The sequence below is a fragment of the Myotis yumanensis genome, unplaced genomic scaffold (genome assembly GCF_028538775.1).
Source record: "Myotis yumanensis isolate MYYU_CA2020_CCGP unplaced genomic scaffold, mMyoYum1.0.hap1 SCAF_6, whole genome shotgun sequence".
Lineage (NCBI taxonomy): Eukaryota > Metazoa > Chordata > Mammalia > Chiroptera > Vespertilionidae > Myotis > Myotis yumanensis.
The window spans coordinates 75,259,414-75,276,521 of NW_027223757.1; the positions used below are offsets into that span (position 1 = coordinate 75,259,414).

The 17,108-nt window shown below is 38.8% G+C and overlaps 1 protein-coding gene across 8 annotated transcripts in view; it reads right to left on the reverse strand.

Annotated features, from left to right (window-relative positions):
* The window catches only part of MLIP (muscular LMNA interacting protein), a 239,603-nt gene that overhangs the window by 158,476 nt on the left and 64,019 nt on the right, over nucleotides 1–17,108 (reverse strand). The window contains exon 1 of one of the 8 annotated variants that reach the window (XM_070418381.1): nucleotides 5,736–5,786. The exons of the other annotated variants lie outside the window; for them this stretch is intronic. Coding sequence (XP_070274482.1) covers nucleotides 5,736–5,759 — 24 coding nt within the window. The 5' untranslated portion in view covers nucleotides 5,760–5,786. Of the gene's footprint in view, nucleotides 1–5,735; nucleotides 5,787–17,108 lie in introns of those variants that run through there. 8 annotated transcript variants of the gene reach the window in all.

The window sequence follows — 17,108 nt, forward strand, 5'->3', positions numbered from 1 at the left end:
TACATGTTTAAAAGATAAAATCAAATCAACAATAATGGAGGGGATCCTAAACGTTAATCTAAACAGAAACAAATTAACCTAACAGATTTAGAATTGACAACATTAAACCACACAACAAAAGTAAAAGAAGTTAATACAAGGAGGTTTAATATCTCCTCTTAGACTATGTATTAATTGCAAAAGGAACAAGTATGGTAGATACCACCTTAAACAAGTGTTCATTAGCATCAAAATTAAGTGAACATACTGAAATCCTGTGCTTTCTGGTGTGATATGATATATGATATGATATGATATGTATGATAAGATAAGAAGACTATGTCATTTATATTTCATTCTGGTCAAAAATCACCTAAATCTAATAAGGAGGAAACAGCAAAAACCACCCAAGTAAAAGGACTACGAAATAAATATTCCTCACTTTTAAAATGTCAATATCAAAAAAGACAAAGAAAAGATGAGAAACTATCTTATATAAAGAAAACCAAAAAAGATATGATATGTAAATATGAAACATGATCCCAGACTGCATTCTGTATTGCAAAGAAATAATGCTATAAAGGGCAATACAGAGTGGAATAAAAGTAAGTTTACAGTTGCTCATATGAAAAATACAATAATTAATAAATAATAATACAAGCATTCTGTTTCATATCCTCACAACTGGAAACCTACTTTTGCCCTACTTTGTATTATAAAGGGCAGTGTGATTATTTTCCACTACTCCAGAAAAGAAAGGATAAATTTGAGATCAGAGTAGTAACAATGGAGAAAATTAATATAGGGTATATGTTAGGAAACATTATTGTATCTATGCTAAATTTCCTAAATTTGATAACTGTTGCATAAGAAAATTTTCTTATACTTAGAAAAATCCATGCTGAGCTATTAGGGATGAAATGTCATAATATTCATAGATTACTCTCAATTGATTCAAGAAAAATGAACAAGAAAAATGATAGCCAGATAGATAGATAAATGATAGATATAGAGGTATAAAGCAAATACATCAAAATGTTAAATAATTGGTGAATCTAGATGAAGGATTTTTGCTTTTCTTTTTTTTTTTAAATAAATAGTGATTATTTACAGAGAGGAAGGGAGAGGGATACAGAGTTAGAAACATCGATGAGAGAGAAACATCAATTTAGCTGCTTTTTGCACGCCCCCTACTGGGGATGTGCCCGCAACCCAGGTACATGCCCTTGACCGGAATCGAACCTGGGACCCTTCAGTCTGCAGGCCGATGCTCTATTTGCTGAGCCAAACCAGTTAGGGAAATTTTTGCTTTTCTTGAAATTTACTATTCTTGAAACTTTTCTGTAGCTTTGATATTTTTAATATCAAGTGAAATATAAAAAGGTAAAAATATTAAAAGAATATACTTTATATTAAAACATATTAGTACAAAATATGCTTATCTTGTTTCTAACAAATCACAAGTATCAATTATCAAAAAGGGACAATGAATTCTTTGTTAGCCTGAAGCAAAAATATAACTGAACAATCATTTTATCTTATATGTACAGGCAATTATTGGGCAATAGACACTAATCATATTGGCTTATTTAAACTGATTTGCTTTGACAAAATGTCCCGGAAAGGGCTGGGAGTGGGAGAATCTAAAACTTTGCAAGAGAATAAATGTTTACGCTTAAAAATAAAAGAAGATAATAGACCAGTAATTTTCATCTTTTTTTTAATCTATGGCACCCATAAACTAATTACTAAAATTCTGCAGTACACCAAAAAATATAATTTTTGCTGATCTGACAAAAAAATAAGTATAATTTTGATACATTCACCCTGGACAGCTATTGTTATGTTGGCTGTTGTCATTTTTTTTATTTGACAATCTAAGGACAAGAGGTCAGTGCCCCTGACTAAATTGTCAGGTACTGCATGTTTTAAAAATTCTTATGGCACATTGGTTGGAAGCAAATAGACCGTGGGGTAACATGGGTTGGAAGCAAAGAGAGAGAAGAGGGGGCACTAATTTTGCACTAAATCTAGGCAAGAAAAGATTGGTTTTGGACCAAGATAGTAGCTGTGGAGGAAGTAAGAACTGGGGAGACTGACTGTTTGGGGGAGAGAGCCATAGTGATGCTAATGGACTGGCTGTGGGGTATGGGTGATGAGAGGAGTTAGTGATTATTCCAAAGTTTTGGAATTGAGTGACTGGAAAAAATGGAGTTGCCTTTAACTGAAATGGGACAAAAACTAACTAATCTACACTGAGAAAAAATAGGAGTTAAATTTTGGACATGCAGGGTTGGAGAGGTCTTGTAGAAATCTAAGTAAAGATGTTGAATCAGGAGTTTGAATGTGAGATTTTGTCTGAAAATATAAATGTGGGAATTATCAAGATATATAGATCGCTTGAAGCCTTGATATTCAATTATAACCCCTATCCAAGGAGTAAGTGCAGATAGAAAACAAATGAACAAACATGCAAAGGTGATAAATGTAAGCAAGGCTAAGGCCAAAATTGGTGTGTGCATAGAAAACAGTTCTGTTTATCTAGGACTTAGGACATATGAATCAGGCCGGTTATGATGGGTCCAGGAGAGAATACAGAGTTTGGAATGCAGCCTAAGAAATTTATACATTACTAGAGGCCCAGTGCATGAATTTGTGCATAGGTGGGTCCAGCTGGCCTGCCCTGATGGGGGGTTGATCAGGCCAAGCCAGCCATGCCGACCAGCCCTGCCCCTGATGGGGGGGGGGGGGGGTCAATCAGGGGCAGGGCCGGCTGCGGGGAGGGGTCACAGGTGGTTGGCCGGCCAGCCCTGCCCCCTAGTCAAACTCCTGGTTGAACTCCCGGTCGAACTTCCCATCCAGGGGACAATTTGCATATTAGCCTTTTATTATATAGGACTTTTGAGATGGTAGGATTCCATGAAAGCCTTAAAGAAGATATTTGTTCCCTTTATATTCATTGCTATAACAAATATTTTAGCACCTGTTTTTATCATTTTGTTTTTAAATACTTCCTCATTTTTTGTTGTTTCCTGTGTTTTGCAGTTCATATATTTTAATAAATTTTCAGGGAATATGTGTAGTATATGTTCCTACTTTTTGAATCATTGAGAATGCCCATTAAGTATATGAAACATATATATAAATAAAATTAGAGATTACACTTAGAAACTTATTCTATTTTGAAATTTAAAAAGTAGAGTTGAGACACACGAATACCACTAGCAAAAAAGAAGAGAAATCACTTTATTATAGAGATAATAAATTTGAGGTATTATTGGGCTGCAGGTAGAAGATGGAAATATACAACTAGAATTCAGAAGTGAGAGTAGTAAATGTAGACTTAGAAGTCACCAAGATAAAGGAAAATAAAGTTTAATAAGCTATGAGACTGCCAAGCAGGGGAAATAAGAGATTCCTTGAGATGAGGCTAGAATTCTGAGGACATGAATAAGAAAATGAGTGTGAGTAGATGCTTAATGTGGAGACAACTGTAAGAGATTATACACAATAATCTCTTCAAAGCAATAGATCTATACTTGATAAGGTGAAGGCTTCTACACAACTGTCCTTGTAAAACTGCTAAGACTCACCCTGCTGGGCTTCCACCCTTTAATCATTGATTCCTTTTGTTGACCAGTATCCTAGCTATAAATGAGAAACCTGCTATCTTCAAACATCCCAGATAGAATTTTGACATAATCAGAGTTGGTGATAATAGTCATGATATCATGGTAAACATGAAATTAGAGGCTAGATTTCTCTAAAAATAAAGTCCTAAGAATATTTTTTAAAATAGTTAAATAACCTCTCACAGGGTCATACACCAAGCAAATGATCTATCTAGAACTCAAATCCAAGTCTGCCTAACTCCATGGCAACATAACTTTAACCATTGTCCTACAATGCTTCTCAGAACTGTGTGTCTCAGAGATGCCACTTGGGGTAGTAGGCAGTTAGATACTATGAGACTGGAGTCAGGAGAGAGGAGGAGAGTGGAGGTGTTACTCTCAGGTTAACCTGGCCATGCCCCTCGGTATCGATGTGAGAACGCCCAGGTAGAGCCCGTGATTTACTAAAGATAAAAATTCTCCTATGGATGCAATTTCCAGTGAGAAGCTATCTACAGGATAAGTGCAGGGGATTAGAAATCAGATCTATCCATCCTATAGGGTCTCCCAAGAAGTGGGTGTTTGTCATAGAATCTGAACACATTTCTAGAGTAACTTCTGGCATCATCTCAAAAAAACCTTCAAGTCTTAGCAAAATAACTTCTTAGACAAAAAGAAAGAAAAAGAAAGAAAGAAAGGAAGGAAGGAAGGAAGGAAGGAAGGAAGGAAGGAAGGAAGGAAGGAAGGAAGGAAGGAAGGAAGGAAGGAAGGAAGGAAGGAAGGAAGAAAGAAAGAAAGAAAGAAAGAAAGAAAGAAAGAAAGAAAGAAAGAAAGAAAGAAAGAAAGAAAGAAAGAAGAGACAAAATTTTACAGAACTTCACAAGTGCTGAATTTCTGGAATAAAAATTCATGATTCAACTGCCCCCTTAACTGTGAGGTGAAAAGGCCTTTACAACAAGGACATTGTGAACAGTTACAGCTGAAAAGGCAATGAAAATGTACTAATCTTCCCAATTTTAAGAATTCTAGAAGAAAAAAAGATGCCTGCATTTGCAAGGCAAAGAGTACTTTTCTTTCTTATTAACCTAAATTAAAAATTTTTCCAGCTATTGCACATGTACACATAGCCACCTGCTAGAAAGTAGAGAAAAACAATCAAATCACTCTGAAATGCCTTCATGGTGGGTTAGATAAGTCCTCTTCTCCCGGTTTTATTTCACTTACATCTAGGTAATGTGACCCTGACTGCATGAGCAATGCCTCACAAATAAAAGCTGCAGGAACATTCAGTACCCATTTATTATTCCATCATCGTAGACTTGACACACCCAACAGTAAGTGTAATTATGTGCAGCACCATAAATAGCAATCTTATCTCCAGTCACTACTGTGGATAATTCTTAGTTTCAAAGGACACTGGCAGGTGGGGGGAGGGGGGGTGGAACAGGTAATAAAACTTTAAAAGTTGAGTGCTAAGTTTCACCTGAAGAGGGGAAAAATGTTTGGATGCCAGATTAGGAAAGAGAGAAGGGAGGGATCAGGAGAGACAGAGATAAGAAAAAGGGAGGAGGGGAAGAGAGAGAGAGAGAGAGAGAGAGAGAGAGAGAGAGAGAGAGAGAGAGAGAAGTTCAAGGAACAATAAAGGGGAAAATGTGAGAATTGTGGCTTCTATATTTTGTAATCCCAACAAATAACTAAGAATATGTTAAGAAGTTAAAATTGCATTTTGAAACATATTCTACAAACAAATCATTCAAATGATAATACATTTTTACAATCCCAAGTTCTTCTACTTAAAATGTTTAAAAATAAAAAATATATATAACCTCAAATTTAGTCAAAAACAGTTACATCTTACATAAAAAGCAGTTCTACAAATTCATGATTCTCACTGCAACCCCCAATTTACTTAAATTGCTTCTCATTATATAAATTCTTACTAAAATCAACTTTCCTTGAGCAATTCAAAAATTGAGCATGCATCAGTCCATAGCTAATTTAACATGTTATCTGCTGCCACTATAAAAAGTCCTATCAACTAAAACATAACTACTGTGATATAAAGCAATAAACACAGAGACGAAATGCAGCCATTTTTTATGTCAAAGGTATGACATGGTGACAATAACAAGGAATTGTACTAACAATGCCAGAGAACTCACAGCACATTCAAATCCAAGGTACCAGCTGCGCACGGAGTCTTGTGCCACATGCCAATCTAAGAGATGTCAAGGAAGCAATGGTTGTAGCGACAAAGTCAGTGTCAGCCAATAGAATTCATTAGCAAACACTTGCCTGTGTCAGCTGCTAATATTGATGAGCTGCTAAGATGACAAAGCATTGTACAATTATGCCTCCTTCCTCCTTGCTTCCCCAACAGCTCAGGACTAGAAATAGCAATACATCTGTTATTTCAATCCCATCTGAATATATTAACCTATCTTGACCTTAGAAGTGTTCTAAGAGAAACTCTGCCTGCAAATTGAGGGAAGCCCTATTTTAAAGTTTAATAAAAGGACCAAATTAACCTGACTCCATTGCAAATTGTCACTCTTTCAAGTGATATATATTTATATGTGTGTGTATGCATGTAGATATATATGTATATGTCACATGAAAAAGACTGACAAAAATGCTTTCAAAATGATGTAAGTAAAAATCTCAAATTTATAATAGGAAACATGTTAAATTAAGTGACATTCTCAATTCAATTCAAGCAATTTTGCTGAATGTCACCTTTGTGCCAGGGACTAAGAAAAATCAAAATCAAAATGTCTGCTCCTGTTCACACTTGAATTCATAGCCTTATGAGAGAAAGAGATACACAAACAAAATGTTACACAATGAGTTAACTGCTATGTTAATCCACAGATGGAAAAATGCTATGCTAATTCATTGGTGAGGAAAAGATGTTGTAGTTCAAAAAAGGATTTATAAGGAAGAAGTAAACTGTCTTATTTGCAGATGGCATGATGCTGTTCTAGAGAGCCCTAAAGATTCCACCAAAAATACTACTAGAACTGATAAATGAATTCAGTAAAATAGCTGATGCAAAATAAATATCCAGAAATTAGTTGCATTTTTGTACACCAATAATGAACTTTCAGGAAGGGAAACAAGGAAAACAATCCCATTTACAATTGCATCAAAAAATACCTTGAAATAAATTTAACCAAGAATATAAAAGACTACTCAGAAAGTTATAAGACACTGAAGAAAGAAACTAAAGAAGATACAAATAAGTGCAGGCATACACTGTGCTCATGAATAGGAAGAATTAACATCATTAAAATGTCCATACTACCCAACGCAATCTATAGATTCAACATAATTCCTATCAAGATACCAATGGTGTATTTCACAGATCTAGAACAAATATTCTAAAAGTTCTATGGAACCATAAAGATCCCGAATAGCTTCAGCAATCATGAGAAAGAAGAACAAAGTTGGAGGAATCACACTATCTAATATCAAACTATAATACAAGGCCATAGTAATCCAAACATCATGGTACTGGCATAAAAACAGACATTTAGATCAGTAGAACAGACTAGAGAGCCCAGAAATAAATCCATGCTTTTGTGATCAACTAATATTTGACAAAGGAGGCAAGAAAATACAATGGGGTAAAGATAGTCTATTTAGTAAATGGTGTTAGGAAAATAAGACAGATATATGCAAAAAAATAAAATTATACCCCCTTCTTATACCATATAAAAATGGATTAAAGACTTAAATGTAAGACTAGAAACCATAAAAATCTTAGAAGAAAACATAGGCAGTAAAAATCTCTGACATCTCTCTTAGCAATATTTTTTGTGATATATCTCCTCAGGCAAAAAAAATTAACAAATGGGACTATATCAAACTAAAAAGTTTTTGCCCAGCAAAGGAAACCATCCACAAAATGAAAAGACAACTCACTGAATGGGAGAATATATTTGTCAATGATACATCAGAAAAGAAGTTAATATCCAAAATTCATAAAGAACTTATACAACTCAACACCAAAAAAAAGAAAAAACATTTCAATTAAAAAATTCAAAGGACCTGAATAGACACTTCTCCAAAGAGGGCATACAGATGGCCAATGGACATATGAAAAGATGCTCCCTATCACTCATCATCAGATAGATGCAAATTAAAACCACAATGAGGTACCATCTCACCTGTCAAAATGGCTCTCATCAACACATCAACAAACAATAAGTGTTGGTGGGGATGCAGAGAAAAGGGAACCTTTGTGCACTGTTGGTGGGAATGCAGATTGATGCAGCCACTGTGGAAATCAGTATGGAATTAACTGAAAACATTAAAAATGGAACTGCCTTGTGTTCCAGTGATTCCATTTTGGGAATATATCTGAGGAAACCGGAAACACTGCTTTGAAAGAACATATGCACCCTTATGTTCATTGGAACATCATTTTCTTTTTTTTTTTTTTTTTTTTTTAATATATTTTATTGATTTTTTACAGAGAGGAAGGGAGAGAGATAGATAGTTAGAAACATCGATGGGAGAGAAGCATCGATCAGCTGCTTCCTGCACATCTCCCACTGGGGATGTGCCCGCAACCCAGGTACATGCCCTTGACCGGAATCGAACCTGGGACCCTTCAGTCCGCAGGCCGACGCTCTATCCACTGAGCCAAACCGGTTTCGGCGGAACATCATTTTCAATAGTCAAGATTTAGAAGCAGCCCAAGGGCCCATCAGTGGGTAAAAAAAGCTGTGGTACATTTGCACAATGGAATATTACTTGGTCATAAACAAGATGAAATCTTACTATTTATGACAGCATGGATGGACCTGGAGAATATTATGCTAAGTGAAATGAGCCAGTCAGAGAAAGACAAATACCACATGATTTCACTTATGTGTAGAATCTAATGAACAGAATGAATGAGGGAGTGGGGTGGAGGTAGACTTATAGACATGGAGAGCAGACTGGAGCTGTTAGAGGAGAGGTGTGTTGAGAGAGTGGGTAAAAAAGGTGAAGGGATTAAGCAAAAAAAATCTTTTTAACTCTTAGATGCAAATAATAATAAATACATATGCTCTCCACATCAATTTTATAAATAAATGAAATAATTAGCAAATTATAAAAGAAGGAAATACAAAGAATAAGAAGTATGAATGACAAAAAAAAATGACAAAATATGCAATCTTACTAGTAATCAGGAAAATACAAATTAAACCCATAGTGAAATATTATTTCCTACCCCCTAAATTGACAATACTATATGCTGGCCAGGATGTGGAGCACAGAGATGTCACATACAGTTAAAGGGAGAGTGACTTGGTAAATCCACTTTGGGAAGCAATTTGACAATATTCCAGAGACAGAGAACATGGGTATGCTCTCTGACTCAGCAATTTGGTCCCGAGGTATACTAGTATACCCTAGAGAAACTCCTGCACCTGACCCAAGAAATCATGTACATAAATATTTTATGGATGCTTTACATTAAAGAAAAAGAAGACAATAGGAAATAATCTAAAGGCCTATCAATTTAAGAGTAAATATGTCATAAATTTATCCAGTGAAATAGTACAAAGTAATTAAATAAATAACCTAGATTATATCTATCAACATACTTGTATCTTAGCAATATAATATTGGGCAAATAAGCAAATTATAAAAGAATAACTACTATGATATAATTTGTGTATTATTTTTTAAAAATCTAAAACCAACTACATATAATTTTATAGATTAAAGGCACTATTAATATAAAATGCTCATAAAAATCATAAACACTAAATTTGGAATAGGAAACTCTGGCAATGCTATTCCCAAGCTTTGTGCCAAGACTGTAAAAAGTGCTAGAGAACTACTTTAACTACTTACGACCTGTGTGGTATTTTATGAGCACAAATTTTTAGAGAGAAAATGAATTGATTACAAATCCATTTTCAAACACGGTTAACCTAAATGGTGAAAGTTAGAAGCAGTAGGTACATCAAAGGCAGTAGCTTTGATTCAACAACGAACTCCCTGCCTGTCGGGAGTGGTAAATGGAGCCAGTTGAAACATTTCTGCCAAAATAATAGTAGGTCATGAAAGCATATAACCTATTCAGGTCACCATCCCACTTTTCTGTTAAATTGCTGAGTGAAAATGAGAACAAACTGGACCACAGTGAAGTGGATTCCTGATCTAGAACACTGTTAATTTTCAGCTGCATGGAAAGCTATTTTCTCATTAATGAAAAATACTCCATAATTTTCAATAATAGTTTAAATAACCCAACTATATGTCTGGCAAGAAAAGATATGTCGTGAGCCATGTGTTTTGAAGATTGATGCTCTTGGTTGAACTTTATCCATCTGCTTCTTAAAGCACTTACTTCTGTGCACACTTTATAAATGTTGTGCCAAAATCAGTCAGTGTTCTAAGTTGATGCAGCTCTTGGTCCCACCTTTTTCACTGATGTACCTTTTTCATCAATGCACCAGTACTTGACAGGTGGCATTTGCCTTTTCCTAACATTAATAAGACACACAGTCTCCCTCTGCTATATAGAATGTGCTTTTATTTTATTTATTTGTTTGTTTTTGTTAATCTTCACCCAAGGATATTTTTTCCATTGGTTTTTAGAGAGTGGAACAGGAGAGTTGGGGGGAGGACAGGAAGAGAGAGAGAGAGAGAAACATTGGTGTGAGAGAGACACACAGATTGGTTGCCTCCTGCACGCACCCAACCATGAGGGCAGGACCAAACCTGTAACCCAGGTAAGTGCCCTTGACCTGGAATCAAACCCAAGACCTTTCCGTGTGTGGCCAACACTCTAACCACTGAACGACACCAGCTAGGGCTGGAGGGTATGCTATTAAGAGCCCTTACTGCCCTTTTAAATTTCTTAAGGAAAAGTGAAGTTTGGTGTCCTTTTTAAGCAAGATCATACCTGATAATTATTTTGAATATTAAAGCTTTTAGTACAGTCTACTTTTTATAGATTCACTAGAAATGGTCTAAATCAGAGGTCTGCAAGGAAGGTCCACAAACCAATTCTGGCCTGCCACCTATTTTGGAAAATAAAGTTTTATTGTAATACTAGAGGCCCAGTGCACAAAAATTTGTGCACTAGGGGGGAGAGGGGGGGTCCCTCAGGCCGGCCTGTGCCCTCTCGCAGTCTGGGACCCCTCAGGAGATAACGACCTGCTGGCTTAGGCCTGCTGCTGGGTGGCAGAGGGCAGGCCCAATCCCTAGGTGCAGCCCCTGGTCGGGCTCAGAGCAGGGCTGATTGGGGAGTTGGGGCGCTGCCCCCTGTCATGCACAGAGCAGGGCAGATTGGGAGGTTGCGATGCCACCCTCAGTCACGCTCAGGGTAAGGTTGATTGGGGGGTTGGGGCACCGCCCCCTGTCATACTCAAGGCAGGGTCAATGGGGAGGTTGGGGCGCCACCCCCTGTCACGCACAGAGCAGGGCCAATCAGGGGGTTGGGGCGCTGCCCCCTCTCACGCACAGAGCAGGGCCCATCAGGGGGGTTGGGGCTCCGTACCCTGTCACGCACAGAGCAGGGCCAATCAGGGGGTTGGGCGCTGCTCCCTGTCATGCAAAGAGCAGGGCCCATCAGGGGGTTGGAGAGCTCCCCCCTGTCACGCACAGAGCAGGGCTGATCAGGGGGTTGAGGAGCTCCCCCCTGTCACTCACAGAGTAGGGCCAATAGGGGAGTTAGGGCACCGCCCCCTGTCACACACAGAGCAGGGCGGATCAGGGGGTTGGGGCGCCGCCCTCTATCACCCACAGAGCAGGGCCGATCAGGGGGTTGGGGCACCGCCACTGTCACACTCAGGGCAGGGCCAATGGGGAGGTTATGGCTCTACCCTATCACACACAGAGCAGGGCCCGTCGGGGCGGGGGGAGGGGTTGGGGCACTGCCCTCTATCACCCACAGAGCAGGGCCGATCAGGGGGTTGAGGCGCCGCCACTGTCACACTCAGGGCAGGCCCGATGGGGAGGTTATGGCTCTACCCTGTCACACACAGAGCAGGGCCTGGGGGGGGGGGGGGCGGTGGTTGGGGCGCTGCACCCTGTCACACACAGAGCAGGGCTGATCAGGGGGTTGGGATGCTGCCCCGTCACGCTGATCCGGTGCCAGGAGGCCTCGCGGCTCTGCTGATCCCGGTGCTGGGAGGCATATTACCCTTTTACTATATAGGATAGAGGCCTGGTGCACGGGTGGGGGCCGGCTGGTTTGCCCTGAAGGGTGTCCTGGATCAGGGTGGGGGTCCCCATTTGGGTGCCTGGCCAGCCTGGATGAGGGGATGATGGCTGTTTGCAGCTGGTCACACACCCTTCAGGCTGCGGGTCCCCACTGGGGTGCCTGGCCAGTCTGAGTGAGGGGCTGAGGGCTGCCTTCAGGCTGGCGATTGACTGAAGCTCCCAACCGTTCCTTTTTTTCTTTTTTTTTTTTATTCTGGGCCAACTTTAGCTCTGGCTCTAGCTCTGAGGCCTAGGCTGCTGAAAGCTGGTATATGGTTTGTTTGTGTTCTATAATTGAAACAATGTATAACTCCAGCTCTGAGATCCCGGCGGCTGAAAGCTGGTTTCTGGGGTTTTGTTTAGCTTCTATATTTGTTACAAAGTTTCAAACTGCCAGCTCAGAGGCCGGCAAGGCAGGCGGGGAACGTTCGAGTCCTCCTTCACTGAAGCAAGCAAGCCTCATGTTCGTTTCCAGCTGCCTGGCTGCCGGCCACCATCTTGGCTGACAATTAATTTGCATATACTCACTGATTAGCCAATGAAAAGGGTAGTGGTCATACGCTAATTACCATGTTTCTCTTTTATTAGTGTAGATAGCCACACTCATTCATTTCTACTATATTGTCTTCTGCTGCAACCCTGCGGTCAAATAGTTACAGCCTACAAAGACTAAGATATTGACTATCTGGCCCTGTACCCAAAGGATTGCCATCCTCTAACCCAGTGGTTCTCAACCTTCTGGCCCTTTAAATACAGTTCCTCATGTTGTGACCCAACCATAAAATATTTTCGTTGCTACTTCATAACTGTAATGTTGCTACTGTTATGAATCATAATGTAAATATCTGACATGCAGGATGGTCTTAGGCAACCCCTGTGAAAGGGTCGTTCGACTGCCAAAGGGGTCATGATCCACAAGTTGAGAACCACTGCTCTAGTCCAAATAGACATTTACCACCAGTCAAAGGGGACTGATCACTCCTCTGGGGCTGATTTGGATGTACTTAGGATAGTGTGCCAGTTTTGATAGTTCAGGCTTTGCATAGTGCAGAGACTAAAGTCTAAAGCACTGTGGATAAAAATGTACATGTCAATGTAGAAATGCCTAGCAACGCAGCAGGAAGAGTAAAATCTAATGAAAGGGGCTCTCTCCTCACTTGGTCTAATGCAAGAAGCATTCTCAGTGGATCATTCATCTCAGTCCTTTGCTCCTGGGAGACATCAGAGCTACGAAAATGTTGTCCAGTTGCTGTTTAAGAATCAGCTTCACAATCCAGTTTGATTTCCCTCTTTTATCTTTTTAAAACTAAAAATCCATTGAAGTTCTTGCCTCTGGCAAATCCTGCCCTCATCCCCATTAAACACTAGCCTAAATCAAGCCAACAAACACCACTAAGCAGACCCCATGATTAGTGGGTACACTTTCATTTTGGGAATATAGGAGGCGCACATTTTCCACCCAGGGCTGTGTAAGATAAAATTGTATTCAGGCGCTGATCTTGGCAGTGCCTCCAGGACGCTATGCAAAATTTATTCTTTGAAGTCTACAAAAGCCACCCAGAGACAATCTATTGGACTGCAATCAATTTCCAGCAGGAAATCTTTCAAACATTGGCTACAGACATGCCTCTTTTCAGAAAACGTGTGTGTTACATTGCATTTCTATTAATTAAATCCTATTTGCAGTGCCCTAGAGATGCTTTCCCCGGAAACATCGTCAAGTAGCCTTTCCAAATTATAGGTCAACTCTCACCACTACAATTGTGAAAGGGAGGACAGTGAAGGCACCAAATGCTGCTTAGCAAAGCCCAGACACATCAACCTCGTTTAGATTGGATAAAGGACACCTTGACCATGCATTGCGGATGATTGCACAATCAGCACATAACTTTTAGCTAGATTTATACTTATTTGGAGTTGGCTTTGGGAAGGCTAATGGAAATTATAGGGAGGGGCTTTAGGTTTCCCCACCCAAAGCCACTTCTTGGTACATCCATTGATTCCAAAACCATATGAAAAGGAGAATAAGGGTGGTTGCCTAGAAGTAAATGCTTCTCCAGAGATATCAGACATGTATCATGCTGATGCTCATCAGAGCAGTAGGCTAAAAAAAGAAATAATACACCCTATTACTGAAAAAATTCTTAATTGGGATCCAAGTTAACTTCTTCCTGCCCTTTGTACCATTTGTCAATTTAAAAAGAAGAAGAAATGGTTCTATAGTATGCATATAAGATCTTTGGTTAATTTCTTCCCACCCTCCCTCTTTCCCCTTTGCCGGAAGCCAGTCCATCCTTGCTGCTTGACACAGTCACTGCAGAGAATAAACATCTGCACAGCATATGTTTCAAGGGACCTGGCGTATATGACATACTGTTCTTCATATGTTTGCTCCCCTACTTAGCGCTATGTGTTTTAACCAAGGTCACCTCTCCGAGAAAGGTTGTTTCCCCAGGTGGGGATTATTCCCTGGAGTTAGGGATTAACAGGACTAAGGAAGGGAATAAATCAGTAAAACCCCTTAACTAAGTGCCAGGCGGGTAGTTAATCACTTTAACTACGAACAATCACGCTTAAGCTACATAATCTTTACTTAGGATAATCTCCTTCAGTTACTTCCCTGTAGCTTAACAGAACAATAGAGTAGTGACCTTGGAATGGAGATAACAAACGCCCTAAACTTTGGAATAGAATGGATAGGATTAAAATCAACTGGTATAAATACAGATGTAACAGGAGAATAAAGACAGAACCTGGCTACAGAACCTGGCTAGGCGGCTGATCAACTGAACGCTGTCTCCATGTCATTCCTTCTTCACGACTCCGTCCACACCTTTGGGAACCCCTGGACCTGCTGGGGCTGGACCCCAAGACCCCTTCCCTCTAAGATTCATCAGTATGTTCCATGTTTCCATGCCTGTGCATTGGGCGTCTGCCCCATGGTGGCCAGTGTGCATCATAGCTACTGGTGGAATGGTCGAACCCTCACTTAGGCTTTTATATATATAGATATTCTAACTTCTCTTTTAAGTGTAATGAAACTTGAGTGACAAAGGCAAATCTTAGGTTGGCTTTGTGGACTGACCTTTAGGCATTACCTGGCAGACTCTAGAAAAGAACTTGTGAGGCAGCAGCTTTAGTGCTGGGCAATCAGAGTCATTAGGAAAACTGCCTCGATGGCCTGGGAGACCAGGAGGCCAAAGCAATAAAAGAGAAAACAGCCCTTTGTGAGATATCTCTGAAGTGATATCTTAACTTGCATCCTGACTATGGACCCATATAAGTAGTGATGGGGGAGGAGGGGTGGGGAGTAGCATGTTTACTTTTTAAAACATTTACATTCTGGAAACATGTATGATGGAATCTCTAAATATTACAGTTACTAACAATCATCCCTAATATTTATTGAGTAAATGGTATGTGTTAGGCAAGGTGGTAGGGATTTTCAACATTTATCAAGCTCATAATAGCGATCCTATTTATAACTATTGCATACTTAAAAGTTGCTTTAAAGAGTCTGATCAAATTGGTAAAACTTCTGATGTGGCTATTAAAATTCAATGAACCAAACACAAATTCATCTCCAAAAAGGAGGACAAATAAGCATCAATCACCTTGGATAAAAATTCAGTAAGAAGCACACAGGCATTTCTCTGATTATTATTCAGGGACTTAGAACTTGTTTTTCAAATAAATATAGTAGCTATGCTTTTGTAAATGAGGAAATCAGAAAAATGTGAAATTTATGACCAAATTTAAGAATTTATATCTATCCAATAACTTCCATTTATTGGATTTTACTGTGTACGAGCTATTTCACATCTAGTGTTTCTAATCCCTCACAGGCTCCATATAATTTTATAGACAAGGAAACTACATACTTGCCCAAGGTCACATAACTAACAAATAACTCAGTTGGGCTTTAAACTCTAGACTGATGTGCCCAAGGTTGGGCTCATTCTTTGATGCCACTCTGCTTGCCTAGTTATATGAATGCTTTATACAGAAGGAGGAACACTGGAACAAAGAGACACACCCATCAATTTGCATAAATTAAGCCAAACCCAGGCTACTTTTACTTATGTGCAATGCAAACCTCCTCAACCTAAAATATGAACATTAGTTATCTTTCAGGAAGACAACTGAACAAAGATACATGTAATCAAAAGGTATTTGTTTTTTAAAGTGAGAACATGAGGGCCAGCAGGAAAACAAAACAACAGAAAAAAAACACAAAGAAACAGAAAAACATGTTATAGCTTTGATTTCATTTTTTCTCAAGAAAGGAAAAGTGATGCCAAGTCTGGGGTCATGTGGTGATTAGCAACAGAATTCTCCCATTCCAATTCAATTCACACATCTGCACAGTATAGGTAGGTCACAGAGGTGAGCACTCAACACTACTATAAAATCAATTACATTTCCCACCTATCACAGCAGGCACATACTGGAAGTCATTTATCAATAGTACTGTAAAAAGCAAAACAAACCAAAAAACCCACTTAACTTTAAACTAACAAAATAACAAACTTGGTGAAAATTTAGTTTTTTAAACTGTTAAAAATTTTTTGCTTTAGAAAATGTGGTTCAGAGGCCAAAGAAATGGCTGGGACAAAAAAAAATTAAACTTAGTTTGGTTTAGCACAGGTTAAAAATATGAATTCATAAATAGTAGCCATTTAGGGCTAGTTTATAAAAAATTTTCATTATAAATTGTGGAGTTAATATCTGATAGCAAGCCTAAAATTTGGTGATTAAATCTAAGGAAGTTACCAGTGAGCCTGGATGCACATCCATTTAGTTGTCTCTTCTGGAGGAATTTAAAAATCACACTCTTGGAAAAATTTGAGATTCAGATTATATTCGGAATAACAGAGATTAGTAGTAGTTTTAGATGTAGTTCTGCTTCTAGACCAATAACATGATATCACCTGGGAATGTGTTAGAAATGCAAATTCTCAGTTCCCACCCAGACTTGCTAAATCAGGAACTCTGGAGGTGGGACTCAGCAATCTATGTCATAGCACACTTTTAAGAAATTCTAAAATTTGAGAACCACTATTCTAGGGCCCATGGACTCAGTGTTCTGGTTTACAAGAATTGGTTAAAATATGTCCAGTTAGGATTAACCAAAGAAAAGTAAACTACAGTAATTATCAATTTATAGATAGATACTGAAAGTTTACTTCTAAACTACTTGTGTTGTTTTTCTATAAGAACATAGTAACATGTACTAAATTCTCAGAAAACTCACAAAGCCAATTGAACTTCTAAAATTGGAACTATCATGCTAAAAATACAATTTAATGG